This window comes from Orcinus orca, chromosome 13, assembly GCF_937001465.1.
Source record: "Orcinus orca chromosome 13, mOrcOrc1.1, whole genome shotgun sequence".
Taxonomy (NCBI): domain Eukaryota; kingdom Metazoa; phylum Chordata; class Mammalia; order Artiodactyla; family Delphinidae; genus Orcinus; species Orcinus orca.
The window spans coordinates 11,692,910-11,711,981 of NC_064571.1; the positions used below are offsets into that span (position 1 = coordinate 11,692,910).

At 44.0% G+C, this 19,072-nt stretch overlaps 1 protein-coding gene across 4 annotated transcripts in view; it reads left to right on the forward strand.

Annotated features, from left to right (window-relative positions):
• TTL (tubulin tyrosine ligase) overlaps positions 1-19,072 on the forward strand; it is a 37,556-nt gene that overhangs the window by 14,477 nt on the left and 4,007 nt on the right. For 3 of the 4 annotated variants that reach the window (XM_004276758.4, XM_049695703.1, XM_033400007.2), the window contains 3 exons: positions 6,043-6,178; positions 7,181-7,450; positions 12,911-13,054. In XM_004276758.4, the coding sequence (XP_004276806.1) occupies positions 6,043-6,178; positions 7,181-7,450; positions 12,911-13,054 (550 nt within the window). Of the gene's footprint in view, positions 1-6,042; positions 6,179-7,180; positions 7,451-12,114; positions 12,188-12,910; positions 13,055-19,072 lie in introns of those variants that run through there. The other variant, XM_033400008.2, reaches the window with a different exon arrangement.

The window sequence follows — 19,072 nt, forward strand, 5'->3', positions numbered from 1 at the left end:
GGGCATTCGTAGGAAAATGGTGTTTTCGGATGATTATTCTAAAAAGAGTGTGCAAGGTGCTGCGGAGCGGGAGAGACTGAAGTCTGATCTGAAGAACTGGCAAGTGAGAATGAAGAGGAACCAGGGAATCTGAGTGCGGTTCTTAAGGGAAATGAAACAGAATGAATTATGTTCATCCAAAAAGAGAGGAAGGGATGTTTCCCAAGTTGATTTGCTGTTTCTTGTTTAAGAGGCTAACCAGGTGGTGGAGGGAGTGATAGAAATGGGGTAGTTGAAAACGGGGCTGGCTTTTAGGAAAGATGAATCGTTAAATTAATTTGCCGTACAGCAGAAATTAACGCAACATTGTAAATCAACTATACTTCAATTAAAAATATATTGGAGGGCTTCCCTGGTGGCGCAGTGGTTGAGAGTCCGCCTGCCGATGCAGGGGACACGGGTTCGTGCCCCGGTCCGGGAGGATCCCACGTGCCGCGGAGCGGCTGGGCCCGTGAGCCATGGCCGCTGAGCCTGCGCGTCCGGAGCCTGTGCTCCGCAACGGGAGAGGCCACAACAGTGAGAGGCCCGCATACCGCAAAAAAAAAAAATTTTACTGAAAGCATGAGACCCAAGTAGAGATGAGCTATAAATCTAAAGTGTAGGGGGGTGACTTCCCTGGTGGTCCAGTGGCTAAGACTCCGCACTCCCAATGCAGGGGGCTCCAGTTTGATCCCTGTTCAGGGAACTAGATCCCGCATGCCACAACTAAGAGTCCACATGCCGCAACTAAAGATCCTGCACGCTGCAACTAAAAGATCCTGCACGCTGCAACTAAAAGATCCTGCACGTCTCAATGAAGATCCCGCATTGCCACAACTAAGACCTGACGCAGCCAAGTAAATAAATAAATATAAAAAAAAAAAAAGTGTAGGTGGGAGGTCCTAGAACTAAAAAGTGAGTCCAGCAAGGTTGCAGGATATGAGATCAACACACAAAAATCAATTGCATTTCTACCTCTGTCACCTATTTATGCCTTGCTCTCCGCAATCTGGCCACATCCCATCTTGTACGCTCCAACCTTATTTTCTTTATGCAATTTCCTTACGGACTATTTCTTATTGAAAATTAATATCTCTAATGCTAGTAGATGGAAAAATAATGTGAAGAAAGTAAGGAGACAGGTACTTTTTAAAAATAAATTTATTTATTTTATTTATTATTTTTGGCTGCATTGGGTCTTCGTTGCTGTGCACAGGCTTTCTCTAGTTGCAGCGAGTGGGGCCTACTCTTTGTTGCAGTGCACGGGCTTCTCATTGTAGTGCCTTCTCCCATTGCAGAGCACGGGCTCTAGGCGTGTGGGCTCAGCAATTGTGGCTCATGGGCTCTAGGGCGCAGGCTCAGTAGTTGTGGCGCACAGGCTTAGTTGCTCCATGGCATGTGGGATCTTCCCAGACCAGGGCTCGAACCCATGTCCCCTGCATTGGCAGGCAGATTCTTAACCACTGCGCCACTAGGGAAACCCTATAACTTTTTTTTTTTTTTTTTTTTTGCGGCATGCAGGCCTCTCACTGTTGTGGCCTCTCCCGTTCCGGAGCACAGGCTCCGGACGCGCAGGCTCGGCGGCCATGGCTTACGGGCCCAGCCGCTCCGTGGCACGTGGGATCTTCCCGGACCGGGGCATGAACCCGCGTCCCCTGCATCGACAGGCGGACTCTCAACCACTGCGCCACCAGGGAAGCCCTATAACTTTTTTTTTAATAGGAGTATAATTGCTTTACAGTGTTAGTTTCTGGTGTACAATGAAGTGAATCAGCTATATGTATACATATATCCCCTCCTTCTTGGACCTCCCTCCTCCCCTCCACCCCATTCTACCCATCTAGGTCATCACAGAGCACCAAGCTGAGTTCCCTGTGCTATACAGCAGGTTGCCACTATCTATTTTACACATGGTAGTGTGTATATGTCAACCCTAAGCTCCCAATTCATTCCACCCTCCCCTTACCCTCTGGGTCCACGTGTCTGTTCTCTACGTCTGCGTTTCTATTCCTGCCCTGCAAATAGGTTCATCTGTACCATTCTTCTAGATTCCACAGATACGCGTTAATATACGATATTTGTTTTTCTCTTTCTGACTTCACTCTGTATGACAGACTCTAGGTCCATCCACATCTCTACAAATGACCCAATTTCATTTCCTTTTAAAAAGTATTATCATTAAAGAAAACCTAACATTCAAAGGAAATGGAAAAGTTACCCGTAGCCTTACCCAGTTCCTAACATAATTATTTTTATTTTTTCATATTAGTTTCTTTTACATATGGGCAAAGACAGATTCAATCACGGTGAACTCATTTCATATCTTTTTCATTTCATACTAACAATGAACGTGTGGAAGCCAAAGTTAAAAATACAATACCAGTTACAGTCACCCTAAAGAAAATGAGATGCTTAGGTGTAAACTTAACCAAAACACGTACAGGGCCTATCTGCTCAAAATTACAAAACAACTATGAAAGAAGTCAAGGAGGACCTAAATAAACAGGTAGACATATCATGTTCATGGATTGCAAGATTCAACACAGTAAAGATGTCACTTCACCCCAAATTGCTCTATAGGCTTTAGGTGATTGGTGTCAAGACCTCAGCAAGGTTCTTGTGTAAACATAAAGCTTCTACTAAAATTCATATGGAAAGGCACAGGCCCTAGAATAGCTTACACAATATTGAAGAAGAAAAGTGGGAGGAAACACTGTCCCTGATCCCAAAGTGTATTGTAGAGCTACAATAATCAGTACACTGTGGTATTCGTGGAGGGGATAGAAATATGAATCAGTGGGACAGAGATGTACCCACACATTTATGACCATCTGATTTTTGACAGAGGTGCAAAAGCAATTCAATAGAGGAAGGATAGAGTTTTCAGCAAACGTTGGTGGAGCAGGTGGATAGCCACAGACCAAGAAAATGAACCTCAACATAAACCTCACCCCTTATACAAAACCGAACTCAAAATGGATTGTGGGCTTAAATGTAAAATATAAAGTTATTTTTCAGAAAAAAATAAGAGATAAAGCTAGGCAAAGAATTCTTAAACTTGATACTGAAAGTATAATCCATAATAGTAAAAACTGATCAGTTGAACCTTATCAAAATGAAAAACTTTTGTTCTGTAAAGGACCCAACCACGAGGATGAAAAGACAAGCTGCAGACTGGGAGAAAATACTTCCAAGCCTTATATCTGACAAAGGACTCATATATAAACTATACAAACAATATTCAAAACTCAACAGTTAAAAAAGGGGGGGGATCCAATTAGAAAATGGGCAAAAGACAATGAAAACATACTCCATTGAAAAGGTTCTACAGATGAAAAATAAGTAAATGAAAAGATTTTCAATATCATTAACCATTAGGGAAATGCAGATTAAAACCACAATGAGCTATCACTGCACTCCTAAAATGGCTAAAATAGGAAACGGTAACAACAGCAAATGCTGGCAAGGGTCAGGAGAAACTAGATCACCCTCCCAGTGCTCGTGGGGATTTAAATTGGTAGAGCCACTCTGGAAAACAGTCTGGCAAGTTCTTATAAAACTAAACCTGAAATTATATGACCCAGCAACTCCACACGTGTGGGCATGTGTCCAGAGAAATGAAAACTTACCTTCACGAAAAACTTGTACATGGTTGTTCATAGCAGCTCTATTTGTAATAGCCCAAAATGGGAACAGCTCAACTGTCCTTCAACAAGTGAATGATTAAGCAAAGTGGGGTGAATTGGTCCCATAGAATACTACCCAGTAATAAAAGAGAATGAACCATTAATAAATACAACCCCTTGGAGGAATTTCCAGGGGAGTATCAGTGAAGAAAACAACTTCCAGGGATCACATATTTTATAATTCTATTTATGTAACATTTTTGAAATGACAAAATTGTAGAAATGGAAAACGGATTAGCGGCTACCAGGGGTCGGGGAGTGGGCTGGGGGGAGGTACTTGTGGCTTTGAAAGGGCAATATGGGGATTCTGTGCAATAATGGAACTGTTCAGAATTGGAGAAGATATTTGCAAATCATATAAGGTACCTGTATCCAGAATATATAAAGACCTCTTATAACTCAGTAATAACGACAAATAACCCATTAAGAAATGAGCAGAGAATCTAAATAGACCTTTCTCAAAACAAACAAATGACATAAATAGCCAATAAGCATGTGAAAACATGCTCAACATTCCAAGTCATTAGAGAAATGCAAATCAAAACCATAACAACATACCACCTCCCTCACAGCCACTAGGATGGCTATAGTTAAGGCAGAATACAACATGTGTTGGCAAGGATGGGAAGAAATGGAGCTCTTGCCGCCCTTTGCTTATGGGAATGTAAAACGGTACAGCTATTACCAAACTATTTTGGAAAACAGTTTGGTAGTTCCTTAAAAAGTTAAACAGTTACCATATGACCAACAATTCCACTCCTAGGTATATTTCCAAAAGAGTTGAAAACATGTCATATGTTTTCCTATGTTGAAAACATATGTTTTCCACATGAAAACTGCAGTACACATCTTCATAGCAGCATTATTCATGAGCCAAAGATATATGTATATGTATAACTGAATAACTTTGCTGTATACCTGAAACTAACACAACATTGTAGATCAACTATACTCTAATATAAAATTTTAAAAAAAGAGCCAAACAACAGTGGAAACAACCCAAATGTCCATCAATTGATTGAACAAAATGTGATCTATCCATACAATGGAATATTTAGTCATAGGAAGGTGGAATGGCATATTGACACATGCTATAACATGGGTGAAGCTTAAAACGCTATGTTAATGAAAGAAGCCAGACCAGAAAGGGCCCCATATTGAGTGTTTCCATTTATATGAAGCATCTAGAATAGGCAAACCCATAGAGACAGAAAGTAGGTTAGTAGTCCTCAGGAGCTAGTGTGAGGAAGGAATGGGGAGTAACTGCTTGGTGGGTGTGGGGTTTGGGGGGAGGTGAAGAAAATGTCCTAAAATTAGATTGTAGTGATGGTTGCAAACCTCTTGAATATGCTAAACACCATTGAATTTTACACTTTACAAGGGTGAATTTTGTAGGATATAAAAAATATCTCAGAGCTGATGCATCATTTATCTAATATTGATGGACACTTTCTATTGGAGTAGAGTTGCTTTGCAATGTTGAGTTAGTTGCAGGTGTACAGCAAAGTGAATCAGTTATACATATACATATATCCACTCTTTTTTAGATTCTTTTCCCACATAGGGCATTACAGAGTATTGAGCAGAGTTCCCTGCGCTCTACAGTAGGTCTTTATTATCTATTTTATATATAGCAGTGTGTATATGTCAATCCCAATCTCCCAATGTATCCCTCCCCCCGCCCTTTCACCCCTGGTAACCATAAGATTGTTTTATACATCTGTGACTCTGTTTCTCTTTTGTAAATAAGTTCATTTGTACCATTTTTTTAGATTCCACATGCAAGCGATATCATGATATTTCTCTTTCTCTGAAGTAAGTCTGACTTCCTTCACTCAGTATGACAATCTCTAGGTTGATGGACACTTTGAATGTATCCAGTTTTTTCTAATACAACGCTGCAGGAATGTTCTTGTACATTTGTCTTTCTGCCCTAACCACCTGATGTTTCTACTAGATATAGTGTTTCCAGTCGGTTTATTGGTCATAAGCAGCATACAACCTTTACTGTGGTAGCCAGTGACCAAAAGTAGAGTGGCCTTTATTTATGGTGCTTAGACCCTTTGAATATCCATAAAAATGAAATTTCGTGGAGCCTGCCATGACAGTGTTTACAATCCTACATGGAGAGAGGGTTGGATAACCCTGGTGCTTTTGTGGGGAGAGGGGAGAGTGAGAGAGATGGAAGGAGGGAAAGGATGGAGAATGAAAAGCGAGTCGGCCAGTAACAGCCTCCTGTCGGTTTTTACCTGCTGTCAGAATTTCCTTTCTGGCTTTGCAGAGAGCTTTTCCTCTTGGGGTGAACTGGGCTGATTATGGTTTGCTTTTGCCCTGTTAGGTGAAGGCATCCTCATCTCCTCGGACGCTGCGGAGCTGCTGGATTTCATAGACAACCAGGGCCAGGTGCACGTGATCCAGAAATACCTTGAGCGCCCCCTGCTTCTGGAGCCAGGCCATCGCAAGTTTGACATCCGGTAATGCTTCCGCGTCTGGAGTTTTTGTTTTACAAATCTGGAAAAAATGCAGTGGTGTGTGATGCGGAGGGTGACATGGATTATAGGGAAGTATTGGACTTCGTTTAATGTTCCCCAAGTTGAGTGCAGCTGAACAGAACCGAGCTTCTGTTTTTCTTTCACTCTTTCTCTTGTCTTTCTAGAAAAGGTTATTAAGATGATGAATTTTCTTTTTTTTAAGTATTCTCTTTAATGAAGATGACTTGTGGATCCAAAGAAAGGATATCAGTGTGTGGGGCTTGCTTTATGAAAGCGGCAGAGAGATATGCATAGAACACCTAATACGGTCACAGCAGATCAGGTGATCCTGCCAAAGAGCACGTCCTCACTTTATTATCCGTGTCCCACTTTTTAAGGTTTTCATGAACACACCTCAGGGGTTTGGACTTTACCTTTGCGAGCAAAGGGCCTGCAAGGAGAAGGAGGTTGCGTGGTGCTTTCAAAAGCTGAAAGCCCTGCCCCAGCTCGCCCTGAACCTTGCTGTCCTCTCCCCATCCAGGACTCTTTGTCACTTAGGTGCCTTCACGTTGACTTGCTGCTCCTCGAACACCAGTGCTGTCAGATCAGCTTCAGCAGAAAGTCTTCTTAAGATAACTAAAAGAGCAAACATGGCAACCGGAGGTTTCATAGATTAACCGTAGAAACCAAGCCACTCAGATCTCTTCGAAATGCTGTATCTTTTGAATGGACCAAAGTCTCCTTGTCAGTTACGGTGAAATGTTTTCTTTGCCTCATCATGGTGGTAATCCACTATCTTGGCTAACTGGCATGGCTTGCCTTGTATATATTTTTTTATTGATTTTTTCTGGAGTACAGTTGCTTTACAGTGTTGTTATGGCATGCCTCGTATAATTTTAGAACATACCTCCTTCCTCTGTTTCCTCCCAGAAGAATCAAGGTGTGGGGATGATCTATATGATATGCAGAAACTTCGGGTAACTTGAATATTTTATTGACTTGCAGAAGCTGGGTCTTGGTGGATCATCAATATAATATCTACCTCTATAGAGAGGGTGTACTTCGGACTGCTTCAGAACCGTATCATGTGGATAATTTCCAAGATAAGACTTGCCATTTGACTAATCACTGCATTCAAAAGGAGTACTCGAAGAACTATGGGAAGTATGAAGAAGGGAACGAAATGTTCTTTGAGGAGTTCAATCGGTACCTAACAAGTGCTTTGAACATCACCCTGGAAAGTAGTATCTTACTACAAATCAAACATATAATAAGGTAACTTATTCCTATCTCTTTCGGTTAAATGTGTGTTAAAGGAGCTTTGGGAGTTTGTGCCTTTCAAGGAATGATTCCATTTACATTGTCTAAGAACAAAAATTATTTGTTATATCCCTTTATTATCCTTTTAATATCTATAGGATCTGTAATGCTGTCACTTTTTTTTCATCCTTATGTTGGTAATTACCTCATGTTGGTAGTTTATATCTTCTGTCTTTCACTTGGACAGATTGGTTAGAGGCTTATCAATTTTATTCATCTCTTGTAAAAGTCAGCTTTTGGCTTTATAGATTTTCTTTGTTGTTTCTGTTTTCAGTTTCTTTGATTTATGTTCTTAATTATTTTCATCCTTCTGCTTTTGGGAGGTTTGATTTGCTTTTCTTTTTCTAGTTTCCTTAAAGTGCAAGGTTAGATCATTGATTGGCGAGATTTATTTTTTTATAAAATATAAGCATTTAAGGCCATCAGTTTTCTTATAAGTACTCGTTAGCTGCATCCCACAGATTTTGCTATGTCATGTTTTTGTTTTCATTTTATTTTTATTTTTAAAAATTTTTGTTTATTTTTGGCTGCTTTGGGTCTTTGTTGCTACACGTGGGCTTTCTCTAGTTGTGGCGAGTGGGGGCTACTCTTTTGTTTTGTTTTGTTTTGTTTTTTTTTTTGCAGTATTCGGGCTTCTCACTGTTGTGGCCTCTCCCGTTGCGGAGCACAGGCTCAGAGGCCATGGCTCGTGGGCCCAGCTGCTCTGCGGCATGTGGGATCTTCCCAGACCGGCGCACGAACCCGTGTCCCCTGCATCAGCAGGCGGACTCTCAACCACTGCGCCACCAGGGAAGCCCTTTTTTTTTTTTTTTTTTTTTGGTATTTTTGCGGGCTACTCTGTTGCGGTGAGCGGGCTTCTCATTGTGGTGGCTTCTCTTGTTGTGGAGCACAGACTCTAGGTGCGCAGGCTCAGTAGTTGTGGCTCTCAGGCTCAAGAGCGCAGGCTCAGTAGTTGGGGTGCGCGGGCTTAGTTGCTCTGCGGCATGTGAGATCTTCCCAGACCAGGGCTCGAGCCCATGTCCTCTGCATTGGCAGGTGGATTCTTAACCACCGCGCCACCAGGGAAGACTGTTTTCATTTTATTAAAATATTTCTAGTTTCCCTTGTGACTTCATCTTTGACTGGTGTTATTTAGAAAATATTTTGCTTAATCGCCAAATATTTGGGGATTTTCCAGGAATTTTAATTTCATTATGGTCAAAGAAAATACTTTGTATGGTTTTACATCTTTAAAATTTGTTAAAGTTTGTTTCATGGCCCAGAATATGGTCCATCTTAGTGAATGTTCCACATGCACTAAAAATAATGTTTATTCTGCTATAGCTGGGCAGAGTGTTCTATAAATGTGCTTTAGGCAAAGGTGGTTGGTAGTGTTGTTCAAGTTTCACATCCTCGATCATTTTCTGTTCTACTCGTTCTGTACATTATTGAAAGGTAAACTATTGACGTCTCCAAGTATAATTATGGATTTATCTATGTCTCCTTTTAGTTGTTTTTTTCTTTTTTAAATAAATTTATTTATTTATTTCTTGGCTGCATTGGGTCTGCTCTGCTGCACGTGGGCTTTCTGGAGTGGTGAGTGGGGGCTGCTCTTCGTTGCAGTGTGCAGGCTTCTCGTTGCAGTGGCTTCTCTTGTTGTGGAGCACAGGCTCTAGGTGCACGGGCTTCAGTAGTTGTGGCACTCAGGCTCAGTAGTTGTGGTGCACAGGCTTAGTTGCTCCACAGCACGTGGGATCTTCCTGGACCAGGGCTCAAACCCATGTCCCCTTCATTGGCAGGTGGATTTTTAACCACTGTGCCACCAGGGAAGTCCCTCCTTTTAGTTTTATTAGGTTTTTGCTTCGTACATTTTGAAGATCTGTTGTCAGGTGCATATGCATTTAGAATTGTTATCTCTTTGAGGGCAATTGACCTCTTTATCATTATGTAGTTTCTGTCTTTATCTCTGGTAATAATTCTTATTTTGAAGTCTATTTTGTCTGATATTAATACAGCCACTCCAGCTTTCTTTTGATTAATGGTATGTCTCTTTCCATCCCTCTACCCTTCTTCTCTATTCTATTCTATGTTTAAAATGGGCTTTTGGTAGACATCATATCATTGGATTTTGTTTTCTTTTGTTTTTAATCCAATATATCATCTCTGTTTTTTTAATTTAATTTTATTTATTTTTTTATACAGCAGGTTCTTATTAGTCATCAATTTTATACACATCAGTATATACATGTCAATCCCAATTGCCCAATTCATCATCATCTGTTTTTTAATTGTTGTGTTTATACCATTTAAATTTAAAGTAATTACTGACTTGATGGGATTTATGTCTACCATTGTATTATTCATTGTCTGTCCCTTCTTTTTTGTTTGTTTGTTTTTCATTTCCCTGTTTCCTGCCTTCTTTTGAAATATTTGAACTTTTTTAGAGTTCCATTTTAATTTTTCCACTGAGTATTTGGCTGTCTCTCTTTGTATTTTTGTTTGTCTGTTTGTTTTAGTGGTTACTCCAGGGTTTATTATACACATACTTAATATATGATAGATTGTCAGGTTGGATTAAAAAATAAAAAAAGACCAAACTATATGCTCTCTACAAGAAACGCACTTTAAATATAAAGGGAGAAAACTAAGCTTTTACATTTACCCAGATATTTGCAGTTTCCTTTGCTCTTCCTTCAGTCCTCAAGTTCCAAGTTTCATTTCCCTTCAGACTTCAGCATTTCTTCTAGAGCAGTTCTGCTGGTGATAAGTCCTCTTAATTTTCCGTCATCTGAGAATGTCTTTAGTTTACCTTATTCCTGAAGGATTTTTTTCACTGGAGTTACACAAATATAATGTCAAGCAAAAAATTACAAATTGGTCCTGTTCATATAAATTGAAAAACAAGCAAAACTAAGTAATACGTTATTTGGAGGAATGTACACATGTGGTAAAAATCTAGAGAGAAACAAAGTAATGATAAACACAAAATTCAAAACAGTGGTTAACTCTGGAGGGGAAGCGGGAGGGACCCAAGGAGGGGGTTTAAAGGTATTGAATTGTAAGTATATGGGTAGTCATTAGTGCTACATATATTTTAAAATCACAAGTCATTATTTTTGTTATTTGTATAGTTAATATCCTGTTAGATTCCCCCATACATTTTAACCCTTTATGACCCCAGGTCACTAGTACATATGACTGTGCTTTCCCCACTGCGTTTTGGTGTGCCTTTGTTATAAATCAGGTGGCCGTTTATGTGAGAGTCTGTTCCTGGGATCTCTGTTCCGTTCCGTGGTCTGTTTATCTGCCCTGTCGTTACCACCCTGTCATGATGACTGAGCCTTTTTCCTTAATGTATTCTTACACAGAGTCTAACAGAATAATTACGGGGCTCAGAGTTCCATCTCTTCAGGGATTATATGTGGTTAGAATTCTGACACCAGATAAGTCAAGTATACTGAAGAAAGAATTCATATTTTAGGCAGAAGATTTATTTGATATTTGATATACCCCCTCCTCCTCATTGTTCTGCACTTCAGAGAGTGTTGCTACATTGGTGCTATTAACGCTCCTCACGGCTCTCATGTTCCTTTTTTCCCCAGCTAGCTTCCCCCAAACTTCCCACTCCAGCTGAAAAAAAAGATGTACTATATAAAGTCTCTGATGATGAAAAAAAATTCTTTAAAGTGAATTATTAACTTGAACTCCCAGCAGATAAAACAATATTTCGTTTTGATTTGGTTCTTGCTTTCAGTTTTTCCTGTAAGTGTTGGAGTGTAATGTTTCTTTCCATTTTTATCCTTCAGTGTTGTTGGTTTTTTTTTTTTTCATGAGCACCTATTAAATTAAAAATTTTTTCTAAATTATATTTTAAAGGGCATTTTAATAAAAACAAAAGTTAAGGGTATTCTCTCGTAGAATAGAGATGAAATATAGAAAAAAATGTGATGTGTGGCTTGCAGGTTAGGGATGAATGGGAAAAGAAATTTTTATTCCAATTGGTTCTTAAGTGACTAACTGTCCAAAGTGATTTTGAAAGGTTTAAACACATCTATAGAAAATTTTTCCTCTTCGAGAAAAAAAGGAGGAAACTGATGCTTGGGGTGGAGGGAGGTTGAGGGGAACAAGACCCTGGTGCCAAGTTCACAGAAGCCTCAGTTCTTCTTTTAAAGTCATAAGCCAAAAGCTACTTATAAGGACACGTCTTTTTTCTTTTTGGCCATACGGCACGTGGGATCTTAGTTCCCTGACCAGGGATCAAACCCGCGCCCTCTGCATTGGAGGTGCGGAGTCTTAACCACTGGACCGCCAGCGAAGTCCACTTCTATTTTTTCTTCCCCTTCTTCTTCTTTTTTTTTTAGGACACATCTTTTTTCTTCTAAATATACAGCTGTGTAGAAGGACAGCTATCTCTGGTAATCTTAGAGTCATCATAACATATATTGCGTTTACTAAGAGAAATATTTTGCCCCAACATCTAGTTGAGGGAAAAATCAGTAGAGAGCTTCATTAAACAGAAATGGCATAGGTTTTTTTCTAGGATGGTTGTACTAGATAACAGTTCTTTATTATTCATAAACAATAGATTCATGATTATCGTAATTAATGATAAATTCATAAAATATGCTTACATTTATTAGATGCTTCCTAGCTACCAGAAGTCATGCCAAGTTCCTTATGTAATTATGTCATTGAACCATCTCAGCACTGGGAGTAAGTATTATTTTTACCCCAACTTTACGGACAATGAAGTCAACACTTGGCTTAAAGAGGTTAAAAAACTTGTCCGAGCTTCTGGCTTCAGCAGCCTGACCTCAGGCATCATGTACTTTTCCATTATGTCTCTGAGATTCACTTTCAGCTTTTCTGCATCACTAAAATCCTCCAATTTTTGCGAACAGTAGTTGATCCTAATATTAAATCCTATTCTGTATTTCAGTATCTTGTTTCATTATATAAAGCTTTAAAAGCAACTATTTGACACTTGAACTGGAGCTAGTGAAAGAAATGAACGGAGTCAGCATTCTTTTTGCAAATTCTGCTCATCACTAAATGGTGGTCCATTCTTTTAATATAGCAAAAATACGTAGAAATGTTTTGCTTATTATTATTTTTTGGTTTGTTTTCCTTATTATAAACAAATGTGGCGGCAGTCCACCTGTTGGAGGAGTCCACATTTGTAGGGACCACGGTGACTCAGCGCTTGCTGGGAAAGCAGCCACTACTTGTACGAACAAGAGTGATGGCAGAGTTTTCTAACAAATAACTCACATCATCTTGAATAATCTATTGGTAATGCATTTAAAAAAGAGAATGAAGCCAAAGCCTAATTTTCATCAGCACATTCGACGTAAAAGCATCCAAGCACCTCTCTCTCCCAGCGGTCCTTCTCCCTGGACCACCCCATCCTCAGTGAGCGCCCCCTCTGCCCTGCAGGAGCTGCCTCATGAGCGTGGAGCCCGCCATCAGCACCCGACACCTCCCTTACCAGAGCTTCCAGCTCTTCGGCTTCGACTTCATGGTGGATGAGGAGATGAAGGTCTGGCTCATTGAAGTCAACGGCGCCCCTGCTTGTGCTCAGTAAGCCCGAACACACTGGGTTTTTGTCTGTTTGTTTGCTTTTATCTAAAATGAGGTGTACTGTATTTCATGCAGTTTGAAGTCCGTGCAGCAAAGGAGACTAGCACGATTTTTAATGCATTTAAAAATAAGGGCTTCCCTGGTGGCGCAGTGGTTGAGAGTCCGCCTGCCGGTGCAGGGGACACGGGTTCGTGCCCCGGTCCAGGAAGATCCCACATGCCGCGGAGCAACTAAGCCCGTGAGTCATGGCCGCTGAGCCTGCGCGTCCGGAGCCTGTGCTCCGCAACAGGAGAGGCCACAGCAGTGAGAGGCCCACGTACTGCAAAAAATAAAAATAAAAAATAAATTAAAAAAAATTAAATTAAATTAAAAACGTGGGATGGGAGGCAAATACACAAAGTCCTAGTCTCCTTGAGTCCCTGGAAGAGAAGGGTTTGGGTTAAAACGCGTGGGAAGTTAGTTCTGCAGGGGGAGTAGTCTGTCTTGGCAAGGTGGTGAACTCCTGTTACCTGGGTGTCCAACCACTGACCCTTTGAGTGCTGTCAAGGAGGATGTACCAGCGACGGGAGGGCTTTGGGAGGACCCCGGCCAGCAGGGGGCTTTGCTGAGTCATTTCTTATCCCTTTTCCTCCCTGTATATGTTGAGCACTTAGCACCTGTGGGTGGTGGATGCCGTGAGAGTTCTAAACAAAGCTAGTAATACCAGCAGCGACCCTCTCCCGTGACAAGGTGATGAGTCAGCCGCGTACTGTGAGTCAGGGAGAAAGTGATGACCAAGCAGTTCAGAGGCTCCCTGGGCAGGAAGTGGTCTGAGAAGGTACCATGGACATCGTGGAGCTGAGGCTGGGGTGTAAGAGGAGAGTGTCATGTGTGCTAAGGGGGCGGGAACCCAGAATCCAGTGGGACCTTGCTCTGGGCCAGGCTCTAGGGGAGATGCACAGATGAACAGACCCTGCCCTCGGGGAACTTCTGTTCCTCCTGGGAGGAGCCTGGCTGCAGCGTGGCATGAGTGTCGGGGGGGTGAGGAAAGTTGAGGGTGAAAAGGTGAGTTGGGGCCCCACTGTGGGAGGCCTTACGTGTAAGGGAGTCATTTGGACTTCATCCTCAAAGGCTGTTGGTTCCTCTGAGGATCCACATTCATTAGTGTCAAGACCCTTTCACGGTTCCCCACGTCCACGTCTTGGAGAAATTGAGGTGTGATCTTCCGACGGCGTAGGAAAAAGGCCTGCACCTCCAAGGGGCAGTGTTAACACATAAGCAGTTCTCTCATTTGCCACCTGCTTCGTGGCTGTGACCTGGCAGCTGGGATTCCGTCACATTCATCCTTGCCTGCCACTAACGAATACCTGTTAGATACCCCTAACCCGTGAGGCCCCGGACTGGGCTCTGGGTCACAGTCGTGAGCAGAGAGACCCGGGCCCCACCCTCAGTGGAGGGAGACTGGGCGAGACAAAGGACAAGACAAATATAGATTACAAACTGGGACACACCCTTTCATAGGGTAAGAGATGTTAGAAGGTAATATAATTGAGCAAAAAGTCCCCCTGGGAGGTGATGTTTAGAACCGAGATCTGAAGGAGAAAGGAAAGTTAAGGAGACCAGGGGTGGAGGAGAGCAGAATGTTTCACATCCTCCCTTCCCCAGGTCCACAGGGGTGTCCATCTTCTCCCGTCCTTCCTGTCAGAGGTTTGTCCCTTCCTTGTGCTCTAGACCCGATCCCCTCCCTCCAGGCAAGAGGGCGGGTTGGGGATGCCTCCCTCATCTGCTTTCTCCCTCTTGGCTACATCGTTCCCACCAGCCTGTGGCGCTCAGCAGATTTCCCCAGCAATTAGGAAAAGCTCTCCTCTGAAGCCCCGCCCTGCTCCCGGGACCACCCCCTCCCTGCTCCCTCCACAGCCACACTTCTGGAGAAGCCACACGTGCACACGCTGTCTCCTTGTCTTCAGTCCGCATCCACGCTCTGGTCCACTCCGGGCTGCCTCGCATCCCGGCCGCTGCACAGAAACTGTTCTTTCCAGGTCCCCAGCCAAGCCCATATTGCACTCCAGGATTTTAAAACCAGCAAGTGATGTCGCAGCCCGGAGTTGCAGGCCAGTATCTGCACCTGTCTTCCCGGCGTCCTGCAAGGATGTGTGTGGATGTCCAGTAGGCGCCCCACCCGGCCAGAGTCGCCCATCTCACTGAATGTCCAGCCCCCCCCGCCACCCCCCGGCTTTCCAGGTGACCAAGACACTGCCCCTGCCTTTCCATTACCCTCAGGTTCTGTCCATCGGGGCCTGGTCAGTTCTGCTTCCAGCCTCGCCAGCCCTCTGCTCCCCCCGCCCACTGCCCTTGCTCTCCCAAACATCGTCTTCCAGCTTTGCTTTTGCAGAGAGCCTGCTAACTGGGTCTGTGCTCTTGCCCCAGTGGAGTCCGTTGTCCCCTGAGCAGCCAGAAACCAGGCCCTGCTGTTCTCTAGCCTTCCCCCTGCGCCTGGGACCGAAACCCGACTCCCCTCCACCTGCAGGGCTCCTGCCCCGCCTACCTCTCCAGCCTCACCCAGAGCATCGTTTCCCTGATGACGCTTACCTGCTGCGGGGCCTTTGGCTTGCTCTTACTCTACCCCCCCCAGCCCAGTCTTACCAAGGCTGCTCCTAGTCTGTCGAAATGGCATCTCCAGGAAGGCTCCCCTGAATAATCCCATCCTTTTTAAAAAATTCATTTTATTGACGTATAGTTGATTTACAGCGTTGTGTTCATTTCTGCTGTGCAGCAGAGTGATTCAGTGATACATATATAGACATTCTTTTTCATAGTCTTTTCCATTCTGGTTTATCCCAGGATATTGAATAGAGTTCCCTGTGCTCTACAGTAGGACCTTGTTGTTTATGCATTCTGTATATACCAGTTTGCATCTGCTCACCCCAAACTCCCAATCCATCCCTCCCTCCCCCCTCCCCTTGGCAACCACAAGTCTTGAACAGTCCTATCTTTGATTTTCTCCAGCCAGAGCCTTGGTAGTTTACTTCATTGCACTAATTGCTGTCAAATCAACCCATTTTTGTTTTCTTTACAGAATGTATGCACCGTGAGGGCAGTAGCCTTGTTTTTCTTGTTCTCCTTGGAGTCCCAGCACCTGGCACCGTGCCTCGCACATCCTAGTCTGCAAATAGTAGTTGGGTGGACACGGTGTGTGTTACTGGTTAGCACTCTTACTCACCTGAGTCAGTAATTGCTTAGGTTTTATTTACATAGAGACATCTTTCTATCTTCCTAATACTCCCTAATGACATTGGTGCTTCGATGCATAGAATTTCTTTATCATTAGGCCCAAACTTACGCATCAGCCAGGATGGGGTGTCAGGGAGCAGGGAGGTTCTGTTTGCGCACTGTGAAGAGCTTTGGGAATGTTTAAATGGCAGCTTTAAGTGTTTAAAGACAAGGATGCCATCATGTCTTGATGGTGAGTCAAGGACAGAATCTAACATGCAGTCAGGCATTCAAGTGTACAAGGTAAGAAAGTAAGAAAATAACCCCACTGTCTTGTGGGCAAAAGTGATTCTGTTTCAGTTTATTCCTGAAGCTTATGAGCTGTTCACTAAGTGTTTCTTCTCCAGGGTAGCTCTTTGATTCCGAGTGTAAATTATCCTAGGTCAAGATACAGATAATCTGGTGCAGGCCCTCATAACTGAACGCTTTCCGTAGACGTTGGACCCTTTATTTACCATTGGTCTTAAGGGCTTTGGCTCAAGGGTGGACCTCCAGTCTCTGGATTGGAAAAGGTGAATCTGCCTCTTTTGTTCCGCGTAAGGATTGAAGGCTAAGGAGGGCAGAAAAACGGCAACTTCTTAGTTCATTTGGAGTGTCGAGTAATGGCTTTGCCCTCTTTCCCCAACAGTAGCACCCCCCAACCTGGTGGAAACTCACCTGCTCTCTGAGGTGCCTTGCAGGATCAGGTCATGCTGGGCCCCAACAGAGGCCTCTGGTGATAAACCCCTGGGCATCAGGGTTCACTGGCTTCTCTGGGCTCCATCTCACCAGCTCCCACACAGCCACTCACTGTCTGTTGGATTCCCTTCGTTCAGAGTCCTGATGCGAGCAGTGGGGTCCAGGGAAACAGTGGGGATTTTAGGAACATGTAAAAATGAGCGTCCTCAAGGAGTCGACTGGAGGAGGGAGACAGACACTGCCCAGTTAATTATTATATGAATCATACTGTGTTACAGTTGCTGTAATAGAAAAGAAACAGATTCCATCTTTTTATTTTTTGGCCGAGCCTCATGGATTGTGGGATATTAGTTCCCCGACCAGGGACTGAACCCGGGCCCTCGGCAGTGAAAGCGTGGAGTCCCAACCACTGGACCACTGGGAATGTCCCTCAGATTCTATCTTTTAGGTTCATGATTTTGAGTGGGGAGTGTTCTTGGGTCCTTGCTTCCAAAAGGACGAACAGCGGGGAGAGGGTCAATGGAGATGGTGACATGATGGCGTAGTCAAAGGAAAGTCTTTTTTTAAATTAATTAATTAATTTATTTATTTTTTTATTTTTGGCTGCATTGGGTCTTCGTTGCGGTGTGCAGGCTTCTCATCGCAGTGGCTTCTCTTGTTGCGGAGCGCGGGCTCTAGGTGCGTGGGCTTCAGTAGTCGTAGCACGTGGGCTCAGTAGTTGTGGCTCGCGGGCTCTAGAGCGCAGGCTCAGTAGTTGTGGCACACGGGCTTAGTTGCTCCGTGGCGTGTGGGATCCTCCCGGACCAGGGCTCGAACCCGTGTCCCCTGCATTGGCAGGCGGATTCTTAACCACTGCGCCACCAGGGAAGTCCCGGGAAGCCTTTGTTCAGGAACCACAGTTTCCATTGTCGTGTACATGTTAAAATAGGACTTACTCATCTTGCTGTATGAAAACCAGCCGGATGTTCAAAGGCCCACTCTTGCCTGTATGTCAGGTACTTCCTACACCAGAAATAGCGAAGATATGAGTTGACCAGGTTGAAGCTGTGTCCTCCCCTCCCCCAGTATCCCCTTTGGAAAATGCCTTCCCGAGGTAGCTAATGACAAGCATCACGAAACACCAAACACGGTGTATTTTGATGGTTGTGGCTCTTGGGGACTTGCCGAGTCCCAAGTTCAGCAGCCGCTGTCACTCCCTTGCTGGCCCCCTGGTCACTATCCCTTCAGAAGTGGGAGGTTGAGTGGTGTGGCCACACCAGACTGTTGAAAATGGGACTCGATTCATAGACAGAAGGGGCAGAGGCTGGGGGACTGGGGAGATGGGAGACAGGGAAGAGCAGACATCCAGCAGGAAAGATGAAGGTTAGCTGGCAGTTAGGACTTCCTGAGATAGACAACGGAAGCATGGCTTTGCGTGAGCTTTCTTCCCAGAGGGCCTTACCAGAGGTTAGAGCATACAGGTTCCAGCTGCAAGGGCAGTAGAAGGCGCTGGGAGGGGCGGGAGAAAGTCTCTGTGATGGGGTGGATGATAGCAGAGATTTGCCATGGCATCAGGAGGGATGGGAATTCGCTTGTGAAGATTTCCTACCTGGTGGAGGTTGGGACATAGCATCTTCTGGAGATCAGGGCAGTGAAGACCTCTGTTCCTCCAGGTCGCGCTGGCCTGGGCTCCTACCCTCGGCTGCAGCCACCTGGATTCCAAATGTGTCTTGAGTGAGTTGGGAAGGCACGTCAGGCCTGGAGTGCCACCCCAAATGTGGGTTTTCTCTTTGGACCATATGTCTCTGGTTTTCCCCTGTGTTAGAGACAGTCCTCCGAGAGCTGGCTCTGGGGCCTCATGTGCTGCCGTGTGAAACGGGCGAAAATCCTATAGGCAATAAGTGAGTGGGGAGCTCGAGGGCCTCATCGCTTCTCTGAAGAGGCTGGATGGGAGGTTTTCCTCCTCAGCTCTTCTGCTATGGTGGTTCCAGACCCCTGCATGTGGCCTCAGAACCCTGCATGGCTTGGCCCCTGCCTTGTCCCTAGCCTCGCACTGCAGTGGTCCAGTTCCCCAGATGCCCTGAGTTCTCTCTCCTCAGTGGGTACCACTCC